Genomic DNA, 16,610 nt, shown 5'->3' with positions numbered 1-16,610 from the left:
TAATTTTGCATGATTTTTTACCTACACCCAATCAACTTTCAAATTTTTAAAATTGTCTTTTATTTCAGAATTAAAAATTTGAAATTGAAAAATATATTCTGAAAAAAGAAATCTGAATTAGATTTTAGTGTTTCATGCAATTTCAAAATTAAAAAAATGTATTTCAAAAAATAAAATCTGAAAATATATATTGTAAGAGGGTTCAGAACATATTTGAGAATTTTTATTAGAATTCAAAAGAGTATTCTAGAATCTTGAATATAGTCAAATCCAAAACATTTTTATGATTTTCCAAGAGAAAAAATCGCACCAGAGAATGTAGATTTTGAGTTGGGAATATTAACGAAACAACCTCGTTGGTCCCTTTTTACCAAACACTGCGTGGAATTCTGCTTTGGTTTTGCTGTCACTCTTACCCAATTCCCAACTTTCTTCTTCTTCTTCTTCTTCTTCTTCTACTTCTCATCTTTTCTCCCTCCTCAACGCAGTTCAATCTCTCTCTTTCACTGGGTATATGTGATTCCTCTTCTTTTCTCTATTTTGCAATTACCCTTTTCCTTTTTCCATTTCATTTTCCCTTCTTTCCCTTTTGCATTCATCTAAGCAAAATAGAATGAAAAGAGATTCTGGTTTTTGTAATTGATTTCTTGTCTGTGTTTTCGTGGCGATTGATTGGAATAATTTGTGAAGGGTTGATGTTGGATTGGGCTTTTATTTTTGCTTGGCTCAAATATTTTTCCCTCTAGAATTTTCCACCAATCGCATCTGTTAACGTTCCTAGTTCTGAATTTTTTTAAAATTTTTATTTAGCGTTTCTGTTGCAATTTCATTTCAGGTTTTATCAGCTTCTGGGTATAGTATAAGTTAGAAAACTGAAAACTATCCATATGGTATGCTAAAAGTTTGAGTAAATTGTCATATTTTTAGTCCACAAAATTGGCATAACTGGTCAATTTGGTCATTGGAATCAGGAAAAAGGCTAATTTAGTCCTTGAAATTAACTATTCAGTTAGTTACTCTTGAGATTAATAAAAATATTTGGTAAGTATAAACCAATTCGGTTGCTGATGCCTCTGAATGAAAGACAAACAAAATAATAATTTAATAATATAAATAAATCCTTTGTGATAAACCCACTGAGTGCTTGTAATTAAACCATGAATAGTCATATACAAAAGGGTCCTCTTGGTGTCTGTTTGATTATGTCGCGTGACTACTAATACATATGCATGTTTACACTAATTTACTCTTGCTTGCATGTAGAACAGTATAATTCATTCATTTGTTTAAAAAAATTTAGTGTTCTCAAGGTTTAGGTTGATTTTACAACAATTAGTAATAGCTATATGTAATTTTGAGGCTTAGTCTTTATTCAGTTTATAATGTATTTATGACATGAATTCTTTTTGTTAACCTATTGAGTCCTTATAATTAAACTAAGAATAGATTGTAGACGACTTTGTGTTCATATTTGAAAGATTTGTCTTCTTATCTGTCTGAGCACATTCTGTGACCACTAATGCATGCATATATGAGAAATGCTATACAGTACAAACTTTTTGCATATGAATTTCAATGAAAATGAAGCTAACTAATCAGAATTCAGGATCATACCTTTTACTTAACATTTGGAGAGACGAAACACGGCAACACAAAAAAAGTACCAATTGCACTTCATTTCATGGGTAGTATATGAACTTGTATTTGTACTGTGGAGCATATATATGCATTTATTTACTAATTCACACTTGTATGTATATGAAAGCATAATTTATTTATTTAAAATTTTCTACTGGACTCAAAATTGAGATTGATTTTGCAACAAATAGTAATTGCTATATGTAATTTTGCAGCTTAGAGTCTCCATGTTTGTTTGACTGGATTATGAATTTAAATGGTTGGTAGAAGAATAGTTTATGGCTTTATCGTATTCTGCAATTATTAGTGGACAAGTGATTAACCATTTTAGTCTGGACACATGGTCTACTTTCTTTTGTCAGATAATTGAGTGTTTTTAGATTTTAAATTTGGTTCACTGCAATGCAAAAACTTTTCTTTACCAACATTGCAGTGATTTAGTTTTTTTTTTTTTTTTCACTTGCAGTAAAAGACTTTTAATATATTTCTGATAGATTCGTAATAATGTGTATACTAGAGTGGGATAAAAAGGTGATGATGGACAGCACGTGTGAAGTGGGAATCAAAAGAGGAGAAAATAGGTAAATCACTCACACAGAGAACTTGCCAAGGGAGGAGTTAGATGGAAAAAAGAGGGGGGAAGGGAAATGATAGCAACAAGGGTAGCTGTCACATGCTCGGTGGGGAAGGGAATTTAGGGAAAAAGGGAAATGGGGGGAGGGGAGAGGAAATGATTGAGCAAGGAAAGGGATTGGTGTTCTGTTCTCTGCTGAATATCCATTGTTATTGTTGGAAATATGAACAAAATCTGCTTTTAGTAATTAATGTAAAGATTTATTATATAGGCATATCATATTTTTTTTATATGAACACAATCTCCTATATTTAATTGTAATTATTCAGCCTGTATAAATCCTGTGTTGTGTAGTTAGATGCATGAATGCCTTTGTTTCTCTCTTTCAATAGTTGTTTGCTTCTTATGTATTCTTCTATGTTAGAAATTTCTTATATTAAAAGGAGCTTGGCATCGCTGTCTTGTATAATCATATATTGTGAACTTATCAAATCATATGGATGACGGGTACGCTGAGTTCAAATTAAGTTCTTATTTTTAGGCTTTTGGTTATTTGTTCAAGTTTGTCAAACTGTTTTCCTGGCGTCTTAAGTTGGTACATCTGGAACCCCCCCTCCCCTTTTAGAAAGGGTACTTTTAATTAATTTATTTCTTGTAGAGAAGTGTGCTTATTCTATTCAAACTCCTTGCAGCAATAAGAAGCAGCATACTTGCACATCCAGCTTCCTTCTGTGTTACTTTCTTCTACTCTCCCCAGTCTTTTCAAAACGAAGCTCTTTCCACCACTCTCAGGTTCTTCTGTCAAGCGTTGTTGCTGCTTCTGCAAAACTCATCCAAATATTGCTGGTAACAAGTCCTCCTCCATGAACTTGTTGAGCAGACTCGTTGGGTTGGGTAGCCCAAGGGCTGCAGATAACATTAATTCAGCAGCTGCTCAAGGACCAGATCATGACATACCAGAACCAGGTCAACAGTTTGCCCAGTTTGGTGCTGGCTGCTTTTGGGGTGTTGAACTGGCCTTCCAGAGGGCATTGGGGGTAACAAAGACAGAAGTTGGTTATAGCCAGGGGATGTTGCATAATCCAAGCTATGAGGATGTGTGTGCAGGGACCACACAGCACTCGGAGGTTGTCAGGGTCCAATATGATCCCAATGAATGTAGCTATGAGAATTTGCTTAATTTGTTCTGGGCTAGACATGATCCTACCGCACTGAATCGGCAGGTAAATTTTGAATGTTTTTTAGTTGTGTTATAAACCTAGTCATGCTGGATTGATTAAATTGGTCTGGTTTGTTATTAGTACCATGTTCTTACTGTTTCTGGTGTGATGTCTAGACTTTCCTGATCTGAATTACAAGTTTGGGCTTGTGGATTATTTATGTAAAGTTTCTTTAGAATTATTCACCAACTCTTTACTTAATAGTTCATCGTTTTGCTATACTTTCTTTTTACATCTTGATAATTTGTCTAGGGTGAGGTGATGCTAATAATTTCTGTTGCCTAATTGATGCACTTATGTTTGAACATCCTGTGTCGTCTTGTTTTGTGATTTCTGTTTCCTATGTGTTCTCTGATGTATTGGGTTATATGAAACTGATGGGGGAATCTCTTGATGTTTGTTTCTTTCATTACTAATTTTTAAGCTGTTTGCCATGCCAACTGTGGGATTTTTTACCCTGAAGTTTGTTTCCTTCACAACTCACTCAGTTACGTTTTTAGAGTTCATTGCAAATAGTATTTTGCACATGTTTCTAGATTGTGTTAAAGAACCAGTTGCTAAAGTAGATCCTACTCAGTTTAGATATACTACACAAACAAGTATGTCATGGCCTGCCTTTTTCATTTTTTAGGCCAATGTTATTTTTTCTTGAAAAGAAACACTAGCTTTCATTGTTTTTGTTAGGATTCCAAGTGTGAGTGTGTCCCACATTGAGTAGGAATGAGTCTGAACAACAGTATATAAGAAAGAAGAACCCATACCCAATGCCTTAAGGTTTTGAGTTGAAAGTGATTTTTTGACTTTCTTATATGAAATGTTCATGACTCATTGATGCCAAATTACCCCGGTGTTTTCCAAAGAAAAAACCTAACACTTTTTGTGAGAAATTTACTATCCTCATGTTGAACTTGGAATATGTTGTTGACCCCTAGTGTGAACATGATATGTAGAAAAACCAGTTTGATATGGAATGATCTATTTCAAGTCAAACCTTGACATAATTTCTTAGGTGCTTTCAGTGCCATTCTTCAGTTAGAATTAGAGTTACACCTCAGTAATTTATATTGACTTTTAACACAAACCTTTGTACTGCGAATTATTGAGATAACACTAATTTTATTGGAGAATAGTAACAAAATCATGTAAAGAATTGGATTCAAGTTTTATTACTCCAATTATGGAGATGAAACTTTAGTTCTGATTGAAGAATAATACAAAAAAAAAAAAAAATCAAAGAAACTGCATAGAAGTTTTGTCCTCTCATATATTGCATTTTGTCTTTTCTTTTCCTTTTCTCTGATCAAACCATTGTTTTCTTAAATTCTGTCTTTTCAGCACTCCAATTTTTCTCACTCTCCTCACCACTCTAATTCATGCACCTATGAACTTCGAATATATGTTGACAATCTCTGATCTGTAGTGCTGCTGATGTAGCTGCACATTCCTGTTGCATCATGTGGCTTAAGTGCTAAGTAATTGTTTGTTCTTCCTATGTGACAGGGTAATGATGTGGGAACACAATACAGGTCTGGAATATACTATTACACACCTGAACAAGAGAAGGCAGCCACAGAGTCCCTGGAACAGCAACAGAAGAAGCTGAACAGGAAGATTGTTACTGAGATCCTTCCTGCCAAGAAGTTCTACAGGGCAGAAGAATACCATCAGCAGTACCTCGAGAAAGGGGGCAGATTTGGCTCCAAGCAATCTTCTTCTAAGGGATGCAACGATCCAATCCGATGCTATGGTTAGATTATTCATATGGGAACTGCATCAAAAGTTCTAAATGACATTTAGATGTTGAAAGCATGGTTTTGTTGTAAAGTATTTTATCCATAAAGCTAAGTCACACTCTACCTACTCTCTGTCTTGTATTTATAGCTTGAAGATCACTAGAACTAGAATCACTTTTAGAGTTATGAAGTAGTTTTGTATGTTTAGTTTTCTAATAAAATAGTTTTATAATATGCCTTTAATTAGTGTCACTTCTTGACTTAAATTGTTGTTTTTTTGGAGTTTTCACCCTAGATTTACGTGGATAATTTACTCTAACATTATTTATATAAATTGGATTAATAAATTAATCATGGTTCAATAAATTGAATTCCATATTTATATGAATATGATTTAAGTGGGGCTAGTTATATATTATATATAACTAATAATGAAAAAATTAATAGATTTTTGTTAAGGTAGAAATCCATCATCTCAAGGTTTTAAAAACAACTAAATATTCTCATTTTGTTTGTATATACAATATCCATGTATTTAGACGATGGATATACAATATCATGTGTTTACTTTATGTTTGTTGGGAATATTGGTTTGTTAAAGAGATATCTTCAAAATAAAATATTAAAGATGTTTCAAGACACGAGCTAAAATTATTTTCTTTACATAATGATATTTTCTTTACATAAATTTTTTTTTTCTACTTGGTTTTTGTATTTTCGTTTCATCATTCTTTGTTGGATTCTATCTAATCAATGGATTTTTTATTTTGATTCTTAATATTAACTGGAAAGTATTTTTATGGATATGAAAGAGACGAAAATATTTTGATAACTTGTAATGTTAAAAATAAATTTCAGGTTATTAATTGCATCATAATTTTGTTCATAAAGCTAGATGATTTGTTAGACCTAGAAGCACTTGTCATGAAATGTGGGTTTGACACACGATAGACACACAATGTAAAAAAAAGGGTGTTGGTTCTTAGTACTTCAGATGCAATTCTAACGCAAAATAAAATTTTGACTCAGTAAATTGAGGCATTAACCAAGCAAATGTTAAAACTGCCTCAACAGTTACATGCAGTAAATTCTTCTTCAATTCAGAATCAAGCTTTAAAGTGTGATTTTTGTGGGGGGAGATCATCTTAATGGACAATGCTCTTATCAAAATCCATCAGAGGGAGAGGTTAGTATATGAATAATTAAGGAAGGCAAGGTGGTTTTTCATCTAACTATCCAAATAACATAGCTCAAGGGTGGAGGAATAATCCAAATCAAGGTTTTGGGTGAAAGAAAGAGGTTGGATCATCTAACAGGTAAGTTCTTTATCAACAACAACCACATTATCCTTGCATTCATGAGATAACATCCAAATTGGAAGATACTTTTGAAAAATTCATGCAAGCCTATATTCAATCAGAAAAATACAATAAAGAGTAGCTAAACAGAATAATTAAATTTAAAAAAATAAGAAAGAGTCATTTGAATGAATACAAAATTATAAGTTTGCCAATAAAAGAAAATTGTTTTCAATTGTTATTTCAAAGTTGCATTCCTTTAAAAATAATTATGAATATTATAATTTTATGAAAAAAGTAAGTTATGAGAATAATGATGTAGATTTTTTTAAAGCAGTCTATTATTTAAACTCGTATAATCTAGAAAAAAATTATTATTTAGACATTGATAAGATACTCAATTAGAAAATATTTAGGTAACAATTCAAATTTATATTCTAGAGTTTAGATATATTGACAGAGCTTATGTTATCATTGGAATGAATATTTACTTGTTATATATCAATTTGTATTTTCTGATCTCATTAAGAAAAAATCATTTTATATTCAAATATTCAAGAATAATTCATAAATTTATAGTTAATAGTTGTGATTTGTCTCAATATTGTTTTTCCATTTTTCAATAGAAAAAGTGAGAGTATTCTCCTATACTTTATATCTATATTTGTATTGGCGACATGGTCGAGTGGTATTCTTTATAGCTTTTTCTATTTGCATATAATTTTTTAAATTACGATTCTACTTTCGTAAAAGTGACTTTTCAATTACTTATTTTTAAAATCTTTCAAATTATCTATTTTGAAAATCTTTTAAAACAATTTTTTTAAAATTTTCTCAGAATTTTTATAACAAACTTTTCATAATATATGAAATACATTTCGGAACAATATTTCTATAACAAATTTTTGAAACATATATATATTTTGGAATGAGCTTTCTATAACGAGTTTCTAAAACACATGAAATAATTTTTTCCAAATGTAAATGATACATTTGAGAGTTTTTGGAACAATTCTCTTTTGTTCTTCTTAACGAGTGCAACACGAGATGGAGAACGAAGGTGTAAGTGATGACAATTGAATCGATAGTGATATCGACAACAATAGTAGCAGTGGAGAACGAAGGTGTAAGCGATGATAATTGAATTGACAGTGATGTCAACAACAATAGTAGTGGCATGATGCACAATAGAGGATATTTTAGTCTTTTCTCATAATATAGGGTGGAATTAATAGTTGTGGATGTGCAGAAAGTAAAAGTCCCTTACTTTTCTTGTCTTTTAGAGTAGTGAGAGTGATAAACACGTTTTTAGGCTTTTTCTTCCTACACCTCCATGATTTTTACCTGCACTTTACTTATAGGAAAAAACCTAAAATACCCTCTCTCACTACACCACACCACTATTGTCACTATCACCATCGACACCGCTGCACCTCCAACTACACCTCCCTTCTCCATAACCATTGTACTCTTTGAGAAGAAGAAAAAGAAGAAACAGAGTGTGTGTAAAATATATGTTCTCAAAATACTTGTTTTGGAAAAATCGTTCTCGAAGAAATCATATATTTGTCCTTAAAAAATTGTTTGAAAAAACTTGTTTCAAAACCCATATTGCATGTTCTAAAAGTCTTATTTCGAAAAACATCTTATATATTAGGAAAAACTTGTTCTCAAAATTTTGTTATAGAAAGCTCCTTTAAATATATTAGGTATATATGTAAGGATAAGCCAAGAAGTTTTCACCAAGCGAATCTTATATGGAGGATTATGAGTGATTCAAGAAAAATTGAAGGAAAGTTCTTGACGAATTGAGAATGACCATTTCAAATTCAAAGCAAGACAAAGAATGTAGTGTATCGACTAGAGCATCCCTGAGACGAAATAATTATGAGAACATGGAATGCAACACATCTCAAATTTTGTTTCAATTAAATTGTAATGAAATGATACTTCAAGTGCACATGGTTGAGACCATTAAAATCTGTCATCATTGACCTAATCGAGATTATGATTGGCTCACACCATCTCGACAAGTCACACAAAAAAACATGACCAAATGATCTAAGAAAATCTCATTGAATACATGTCAAACACCTAAAGTGATAAATAAATAATAATAATTAAAATCAATTAGAATACATTAATCTGTATTAATTGTTAAATTAAACTAAAATTAACCTTGAGAACCATGTTAATCCATACTCATTTAAATACTATATTCACTCACTTCTATAAATAGGTTGATATCATTCAAATGAAATCTATATTAATAACATTAAATACTCTAATTACTAAATACACCTGTCGAATAATTTTTTACAAATATTTTCAATCATAAAAAATTAACCAATAGAACAACCATATAAAAAACAATATGAAGGCACATTACCATACCATACAAAAATAATAATTAATATATATATATATATATATATATATATATATATATAAGTGGTCGGGCTTATGCTATTATATTATATATTTGGAAGAGCGTTGGGGAACTATTTAGAAAATGGGATAAAGAAATCTTATTTTAAAAAGCAATACTTTGTTTTTTTAAAATAGCAAAAGGTAGTTTATAATTATCATCTTTTTGTAAAAGTTTAATATATTTGGATAATATTATATTGGTATATATGTGTGTGGATGGGTTTTATGTTTCGGTAGTAACGTTACAGAAAATATATGGCAATTTAATTCCTTGCAAATATTTAATTCATGGAAGTAAATTCACAAAATCATAAAAAAAAGATAAATATTCTGACATGTTACTGCTATCTACTCTATTATAATTAATTTGTTGATTCTGAACATGCTGCCCCCACCAAATGTTGCTGCCATTTTCACACTGCAAAAAAAACATCAGAAATTTTGGTCTCATCTGATTTATTTTCAGATGATATATATATTATAAAATGAAAAATAAGAGATGAGAAAAGGAACAAGTGGGTGGTGCAACAAGGATTAGAAAAAGACATTTGAACAAATTGTAGTTGCAATTAACACAAAAGTGGAAAATGCTATGTTAACCTTGTTTTAGAAAGAAACATTAAATAAAGTTTGTTGGTTGAATTAAAATAAAGATAGTGACCAACATGTGATCTACCCTATTATACTCAATCCATGCACCCTTCTTTTATACATCTATTATCTCAACCCAAAAGCTCTAACTCATATATAGTCTTTTTTTTTGTTATTAAACAGTTTTAATTACATTTTCTAAATCAAATAAAGATGCATTTTGGTTTTTCTAATCTTATTTTGTGTAAGTTTTTTCTGGTATCTTTATCTATTAGGTGTTAATCTCATTTGTTTTTCTCATAATTAACTAGACTACTTGACATCTGAGTTAGGCTGACACCTTAAGTAACAACAATCATTTGTTATCACATGAAAAAAATATTATTAAAAAATAAATACATAAATATGAGGGACTAGACCAAAACTCATATGTTAACAAAAATGATACATTGATAGACTATACCTATTAATAAATAATTCTAAAAACAAACTAGATGGAAGCCTATTATACCAATAAAATGATTCTCCATGAATAAATCCTAAATTAACCAACTTATCAGCACACGCGTTCTCTTCACGAAAAATATAAGTAACCCTAAACCTGATTTTTTCACGATAATTTCTTATATAAGAGTTTTGAGTAATCTCTCATACTTGTTTGTATTTTATTTATTGAATAATATTTTTTCATGCAATGATAATAATGACTAGCATGTAGTTTTATTGAAAAAATAAACAAAAATAAATAAAAATAATTTTATAATAAAATCTTGTTTGTAAAATAAATTAAAATTGGTGAGAATAATCAAGATATATAACCATCTTTTATTATATTTTTTAACATTAGAATAAAAGGAAGAAGAAGAAAAATCTTATTTCACAATATTAATATACTTCAAAAAGAAGTTGGAGTAATCAAAAGTTGTAAGGTTTTGTATTTATTTGAAAGCTGAAACTCTTAATCAAAGAGTGAAATTGATATCTGTTTTCCATATCATGTAGTTGTTAAAGCTATTGTTTACTTAAAGAAAACATCAATGGAATGTCAAATAACAATTTACATTAAAGAACTTGGAGTGACCAAGGTTTGCATGGGTCTACAATTAAAAAACATGTCATTTTGTTTTGAGGAGAGAAAAAAGTTTTCAATATAATTTATCTGCTTTTTAAAAAAATAAATAAGTTGAATATTAAAACTCCTTACCATCAAGACAACTTTTCATATTAAAATATTATTCACCAATAAAATATTCACATCAATAATAAAAATCGAATGCATATCTTTATAAAATATATGAATTTCGTATAATTTAGTATAAACTAATTTATTACATTAAATTGGATTTATTTAAGTGCATATTTTATTTTATGGAAATATATTGTAAATTCTTGGATCTTATATCTATTTATTTTTCCTTTCTCATTTTCTTTCTTTATTATCCATAAAATAAAGTCGGTTGCATGTCTGATCTCTAAATCCTAAATCTTAAATCTTAAATCCTAAATTTCAAACCCTAAATTTTATAAGATTTTAATCTCATATTAAAAATGAACTTTAAATTTAACTCAATCCTACCAAATCAGCTAATAACATGAAGTTTGCACCTAATATATAGTATGAAATGTTTATATATCTAGTCGTTTAAATCTCAAACAAATACTATAATAAAAATAATTATTGTTATATTGTATATTTGTTTTAATTTTAATTAGTTTATCCTTTTATACTATGTTTTGGTTACGAGTATTTAATATATAAAAAGAGAATAGTACCATTTTTGCTTACAAATCTTAAACAAATATAGAATTTCCTTATCAGTTTTTGTTTGATATTTTCAAATGCTTATTTTAATATGTTTTGGTTAATAATATGTGAATCTAATATTTGACAAAGTCTTTGTATCACATCATATTATTATGCTATATTTGATTATAGTATTGGAAGTGAATATTTTGTATTTAGTTAATTTATTTTGGATTGTTATGTATCATACTTTAAAAGAATGACCACAGAAACTTATGAACTGTGATGATGGTGACCCACACACAAGTGTGGACCAGGAACAACCTCTTAGATTCCCTTCCATGGATTTCATCGAAACTTTTTCCAACATAACCTATTATTAAATGATTAATTAATTTAACTTATTAAACTAAGCTATCATTAAAAAATAAACTTAGGATTAGTAGCCGTTACACCCTTTTTCATAGTTTAATTAATTTAAACACCACCTAGATCTAACTTGCAAAAATAAATCACACCTACATTCAATAAAAAAGTGTTATGTCAAATCTAATCAAATCATATACACACGAAAAATAAAAGATCAATCATTCAGTATGTTCCATCATAATAACCTCAATAAAATTGCTAAACGACAACGTTTTTCTTATACCACTCTCCCAAATTTCAATTGCAACGTTCATGAGTTTTATTTAAATTTATCTTATGTGTTTATGTGAAAATGTTTTATATTATATGTACTATCCTACCATGATTATATTTATTTTATATAATAGAAACTTTTTCTAGGAACTTCATTTTCTATTTGAAGAAGTTTAACAATGAATTGTATTAAATAACAATTAGGATAGTTTTGACATGGTTGATAACAACATATATGTAATTCTTACAAGAATAATGAATGACAATAATTCATAATATATGTTAAATACATTTTTCATTATCAAACGAAACTTTATGAATAAAAAAATATTAAATTTCTATTTGCGAAATTACTTTTTGAAGAATTGATTAGATATTTTACCTTCGTGAATTATGAGAGTGATTTTATACATGTGTTTAACTCTATCTTGGTATAAAAAAAAAGAATAATCATTTAAGATTTATGAATTTAAGTGCTTGATTACGAAATTTTTTATAAACCATACACAATTGTTAGTTAATAAATTAAGGAAAAAATGTTTTAAAATATAAGAAGCAAAAATTAAAAGAAAAATGTAGAAATTAAATCATATTTAATCCATGAATGGAAGAGCATGGGATGAAGTAAAAAATGAAGGTGGGGATTTCCATAGGAACCCATGTGGGTGGAAATGTTAAATGGTTACACGTGGCGTGTTTTGAGGAGGACCACGTGACGTGTTCTGAGGAGGACCACGTGGAAGCTCCCTCGGATGCTTTGATAGATACTAAATAAATAAATTATGAAAGGATAAAAAGGAGAGATTAATAGATCTGTCTTTTTTTTTTTTACTATTCACACTTTGTCACAGCATTTTATTTTTATTTTCATATTATATTATGTATATGTTAACAATTTTTATTTTGTTATTGTGATGTTTTTATAACTTTGTTTTACCATTTTATATGTTGTTAATTTGTTTTAAAAGAGTCAATGTATTTGTTGTTGGTGTTATATTTAATCACCACAAGTTTTGTTAAGAATTTATTTTCAATTTAAATATTAATAAATTATATTTATTGTTAAAAATGATTAAATAAAAACTAAATTTTTTTATATATTTTATGATTAAAAAATTAATAATATTTAAAATAATTTTAATAAATAATAAAAATTATAAATAAATTTTTAAATTAATATTTAATATAGTTAAAAAATAATTAGATATTAATTTATAAATTTGTATTAATAATAAAAATTATTTTTAAATATTAATAATTATTTTAATTTATAAAATAATATTTAATTTAATTTAATTAATAATTTTTATTTTTAAAATTAATTTATGTTTATTGGTTTTTTATAATTATCATAAAATGTTTTCTTTATTGTGATAACTTTTCTATGTTAAGACAAAAATTCCATATTTTTGTAAACTGAGGAACAAAATTTATAAACAAAAGTTATTATCAAATTTCAAGAGATTGTATAGCTTTTTGAGGGGGAATGCAATAAAAAACTATTTTTATATAAAAAATAATTATGTTAAAAATAGATAGTGTATAATAAAGTTATTCTGATTAAATTTTAATTGGAATTAGCTTATGGTTAAGCTGGACTATTATTTTTGTGTGTGTATTTTTAGTTTTATTTATAAATCTTGAAAAAAATCAATTCAGCCATAAAATATTTTGTCAAAAAATGTAATAAATAAATATTTAAGACTTTAATACGATAATAATACGTTTTAAAAATAGTTAAGTTACTTTTCAAGAATTTGACATAATCATGCGTAGAAGTATAGATAATTAGATTAAAAGAGTTTTTTTTTTGTGTTAAATGGGTTTTACAATTTCAATTTGATTTTGTGAGATTCTTGGTATTGTTAAATTTCAAATAGATCTTGATTCCTTTTTAGAATGACTTTTAAAAAAAAAATTTATTTCTCAGAAAGAAAGAAAATGACAATAAAAAAATGATGGTTTTGTTGAAAGAATGTTTGGCATCAATTGAGAAGTATGTAAGTCCTGCAACCCTTTTTTCTTTTTATTCTTCCTTCCTTTTTTTTTTTTCATTTTCTTATTCATTTTTCTTCATCTACTTTCTCTTTTATTTTAAATATAAATAAATTTGATTACGAATATAGAAAGGTCATTGAATCTTATTGTTATTAGTATTGGGAGGGTTGTGTTTTAAAATGTTTGGTTTGATTTAGTTGGATTATGTCTTTTTATAAATTTTGAATTTGATATTTAGTTTGAATGTTCATTATTAGCGAGATTAACAACAATATGCAAAGAAAATGTGTGTGGGTATATGTTCATTCATTTTAAATATTTTAGAATATGAAAAATGGTAAATTTTGTTTTGGAGGCTTTGTCGTAGAAATTTATGGTTCTCCATTTAATTTTATTCAAAGAGTATAAATTTATTTTCATATATATATATTTCACCTAATGAAAGATAATTCACTCAGTGAATAATAATTTGCTTAACAAATAATAAAATGTTTAAAATGAGATTTCATAATGGATTGAAATATATTAGGTATAAATTGGATAACTAACATTATATACTCAAATATTGTATTATAATTTGAATTATTAAGTCTATAAATTTATCTGTGATATTCAACTAGCGAAATATCAACTGAAACTTTTCAAAATATCCTATTAAATATGTTTTATTAGAGACTAATATTTGATATAATCTAGTACTTGTATTTATATGTGAATTTAAGAATTATGTTATCAAGGTAAGTTCAATACAGTCTAGGTCATGCATCTACATATGTTACGGTGTTTAAAAACTTTCCCTTAAACTTCTCCTCACCCACTTGTTGTCTTAGCTTATGATCATCATTGAAACAAGGGACTATATGTTATAACATATGTATCAATAATTAAAACACAAATCCAATAATAATTCTCATATCATCCTAGATATGTGACTACAAATTTATACAATTCCACCAATCTCAATAAGCATTGTCATATAATATAACTTATTAAACAAAATCACAAAAATCAATTAAATTTACAATTTAATATTCATTTAACATTAAAAATAAATATTAATATACAATCCAATCCATTAAAGAGACAAGAAAAAAAAATTTAATTGTTAATTTTTTTAAACATTTTTTTAGCTTGAGCGAGAATGAACTCACTTGAGCGAAAATTTGGTAGGGATGATTGATTTTCAATGTTGTTTTCACTTTAGCAAAAAAAAAATTCCGCTTAAGCGAAACCATGACTGAAAGCCAAGTTGAGTTGTAGGACTTTTTCGCTTGAACGAGAATTGACTCGCTTGAGCGAAAATATAAAAAAAATCAATTCCAACAACAGAAACAAATGTGTTTTCAATTATTTTTTTTAAAAATATTCTAATAATACAACATCTAAACAATTCAAAACAATCAATTCAAACCATATTTGTTCAAACATCATTATTCAATCATTTTAAGTCAATCTTAATAATTCAAACTCATAAAATTATCAAAATCATAATCAAAACCCAGTTTAACAAACTATATACTTTAACATGCATAATTTAGTTACTAAATTAACTTCTTATCCAAACTAGCAATCCTAACCTTCTATAAAAAAAACATAAATAGTTTCTTTTACTTGAAATGTTTTACTTCTAAGCAACCTCCCAAATTAAATCAATAATGCTAAATTTTAGTATAAGGTTAATCAAGTCGAGATGATCACTTTTCTCAAATGACTCAACCAAGAGTGGTGACAAAATCCTAAGAAAAAAAAAAGAGAAGAAAGAATCTTTAGGATAAATAAGAACTTACTTTGTTTGGAAATATGATAGAGTAGAAATGATCCTTGATTCATTAACTACTATGAGGTATGATTAGATTCTGAAAGAGATGAGGTATGAGAGAGAAATCTTAGAGAGCATAGGGAAGGATAGAAATAGGAAGGGAGAAGTGAGAATGGAGAGATAGATAGAGAGAGAGAGAGTGAGTTGCAACCTTAACAACAAAAAATTTTGTCATAGAAAATTAGCTTACCTAGAATAAAAATTAGGATATGATGCTCATATATTCTCTTCCTCCTTTTCCCAGGTGGAATCATCCGACGTGAGATTTCACAACACTTTGAGCATACTAATATCTCTACCTCAGAATTGCTTTATTTGAAAGTCTATAATTCCAATTGTCTTTACTTCAAAAGAGAGATTTCCTTTTACTTACATTGAATCAGACTCTAGAATATAATTGGGATCAGGTACCCTTTTCTTTATTTTTGATCCATGAAAAATGTTATGAATGTTGGCCAAAGGAATAGGTAAAGTAAGTTCACATGCAACATGACCTATTCTCTTGAGAATCTGATAAGGTCCTATGAACTTTACGGTAAACTTCTTAGATTTGATTGCTCTTCCTACACTAGTGAATGATGTAACTCTCAGAAAAACATGTTCACTGACAGAGAATTATAAATGTCTTCTTTGATCTACATAAGATTTTTGCCTACTCATGAATGTTTTCAATCATTCCTAAAGCATATTGACTTTCTTATTTTGTATTAATTTTGGTCCAGTTAACACAATTTCACCATCTTGAAACCAACATAACGATGTTCTGCATTTTCTCCCATACAATGCTTCAAAAGGAGTCATCCTCACCTTAATAACATAAAAAATATATAATTATATTTAATCTAAAAATGATTGAAAAATATAATGAAATTAATGATGAAATATAAAATAAATATCTTAATAATTAATACTTAATAAATTTT

General features: G+C 27.9%; 1 protein-coding gene across 1 annotated transcript; it reads left to right on the top strand.

Moving 5' to 3' along the window:
- Positions 1-215: 215 nt before the first annotated feature.
- LOC137831222 (peptide methionine sulfoxide reductase-like) lies at positions 216-5,408 on the top strand. The gene is made up of 3 exons (XM_068638814.1): positions 216-510; positions 2,905-3,435; positions 4,933-5,408. Exons 2-3 carry the CDS (start codon positions 3,076-3,078, stop codon positions 5,182-5,184), a joined length of 612 nt encoding a protein of 203 aa, XP_068494915.1. The 5' UTR covers positions 216-510; positions 2,905-3,075; the 3' UTR covers positions 5,185-5,408.
- The last annotated feature ends 11,202 nt before the right edge of the window (positions 5,409-16,610 follow it).

This window comes from Phaseolus vulgaris, chromosome 6, assembly GCF_000499845.2.
Source record: "Phaseolus vulgaris cultivar G19833 chromosome 6, P. vulgaris v2.0, whole genome shotgun sequence".
Lineage (NCBI taxonomy): Eukaryota > Viridiplantae > Streptophyta > Magnoliopsida > Fabales > Fabaceae > Phaseolus > Phaseolus vulgaris.
The sequence above is the reverse complement of the archived record's forward strand: the minus strand, read 5'-3'. Positions and strand labels throughout refer to the sequence as shown.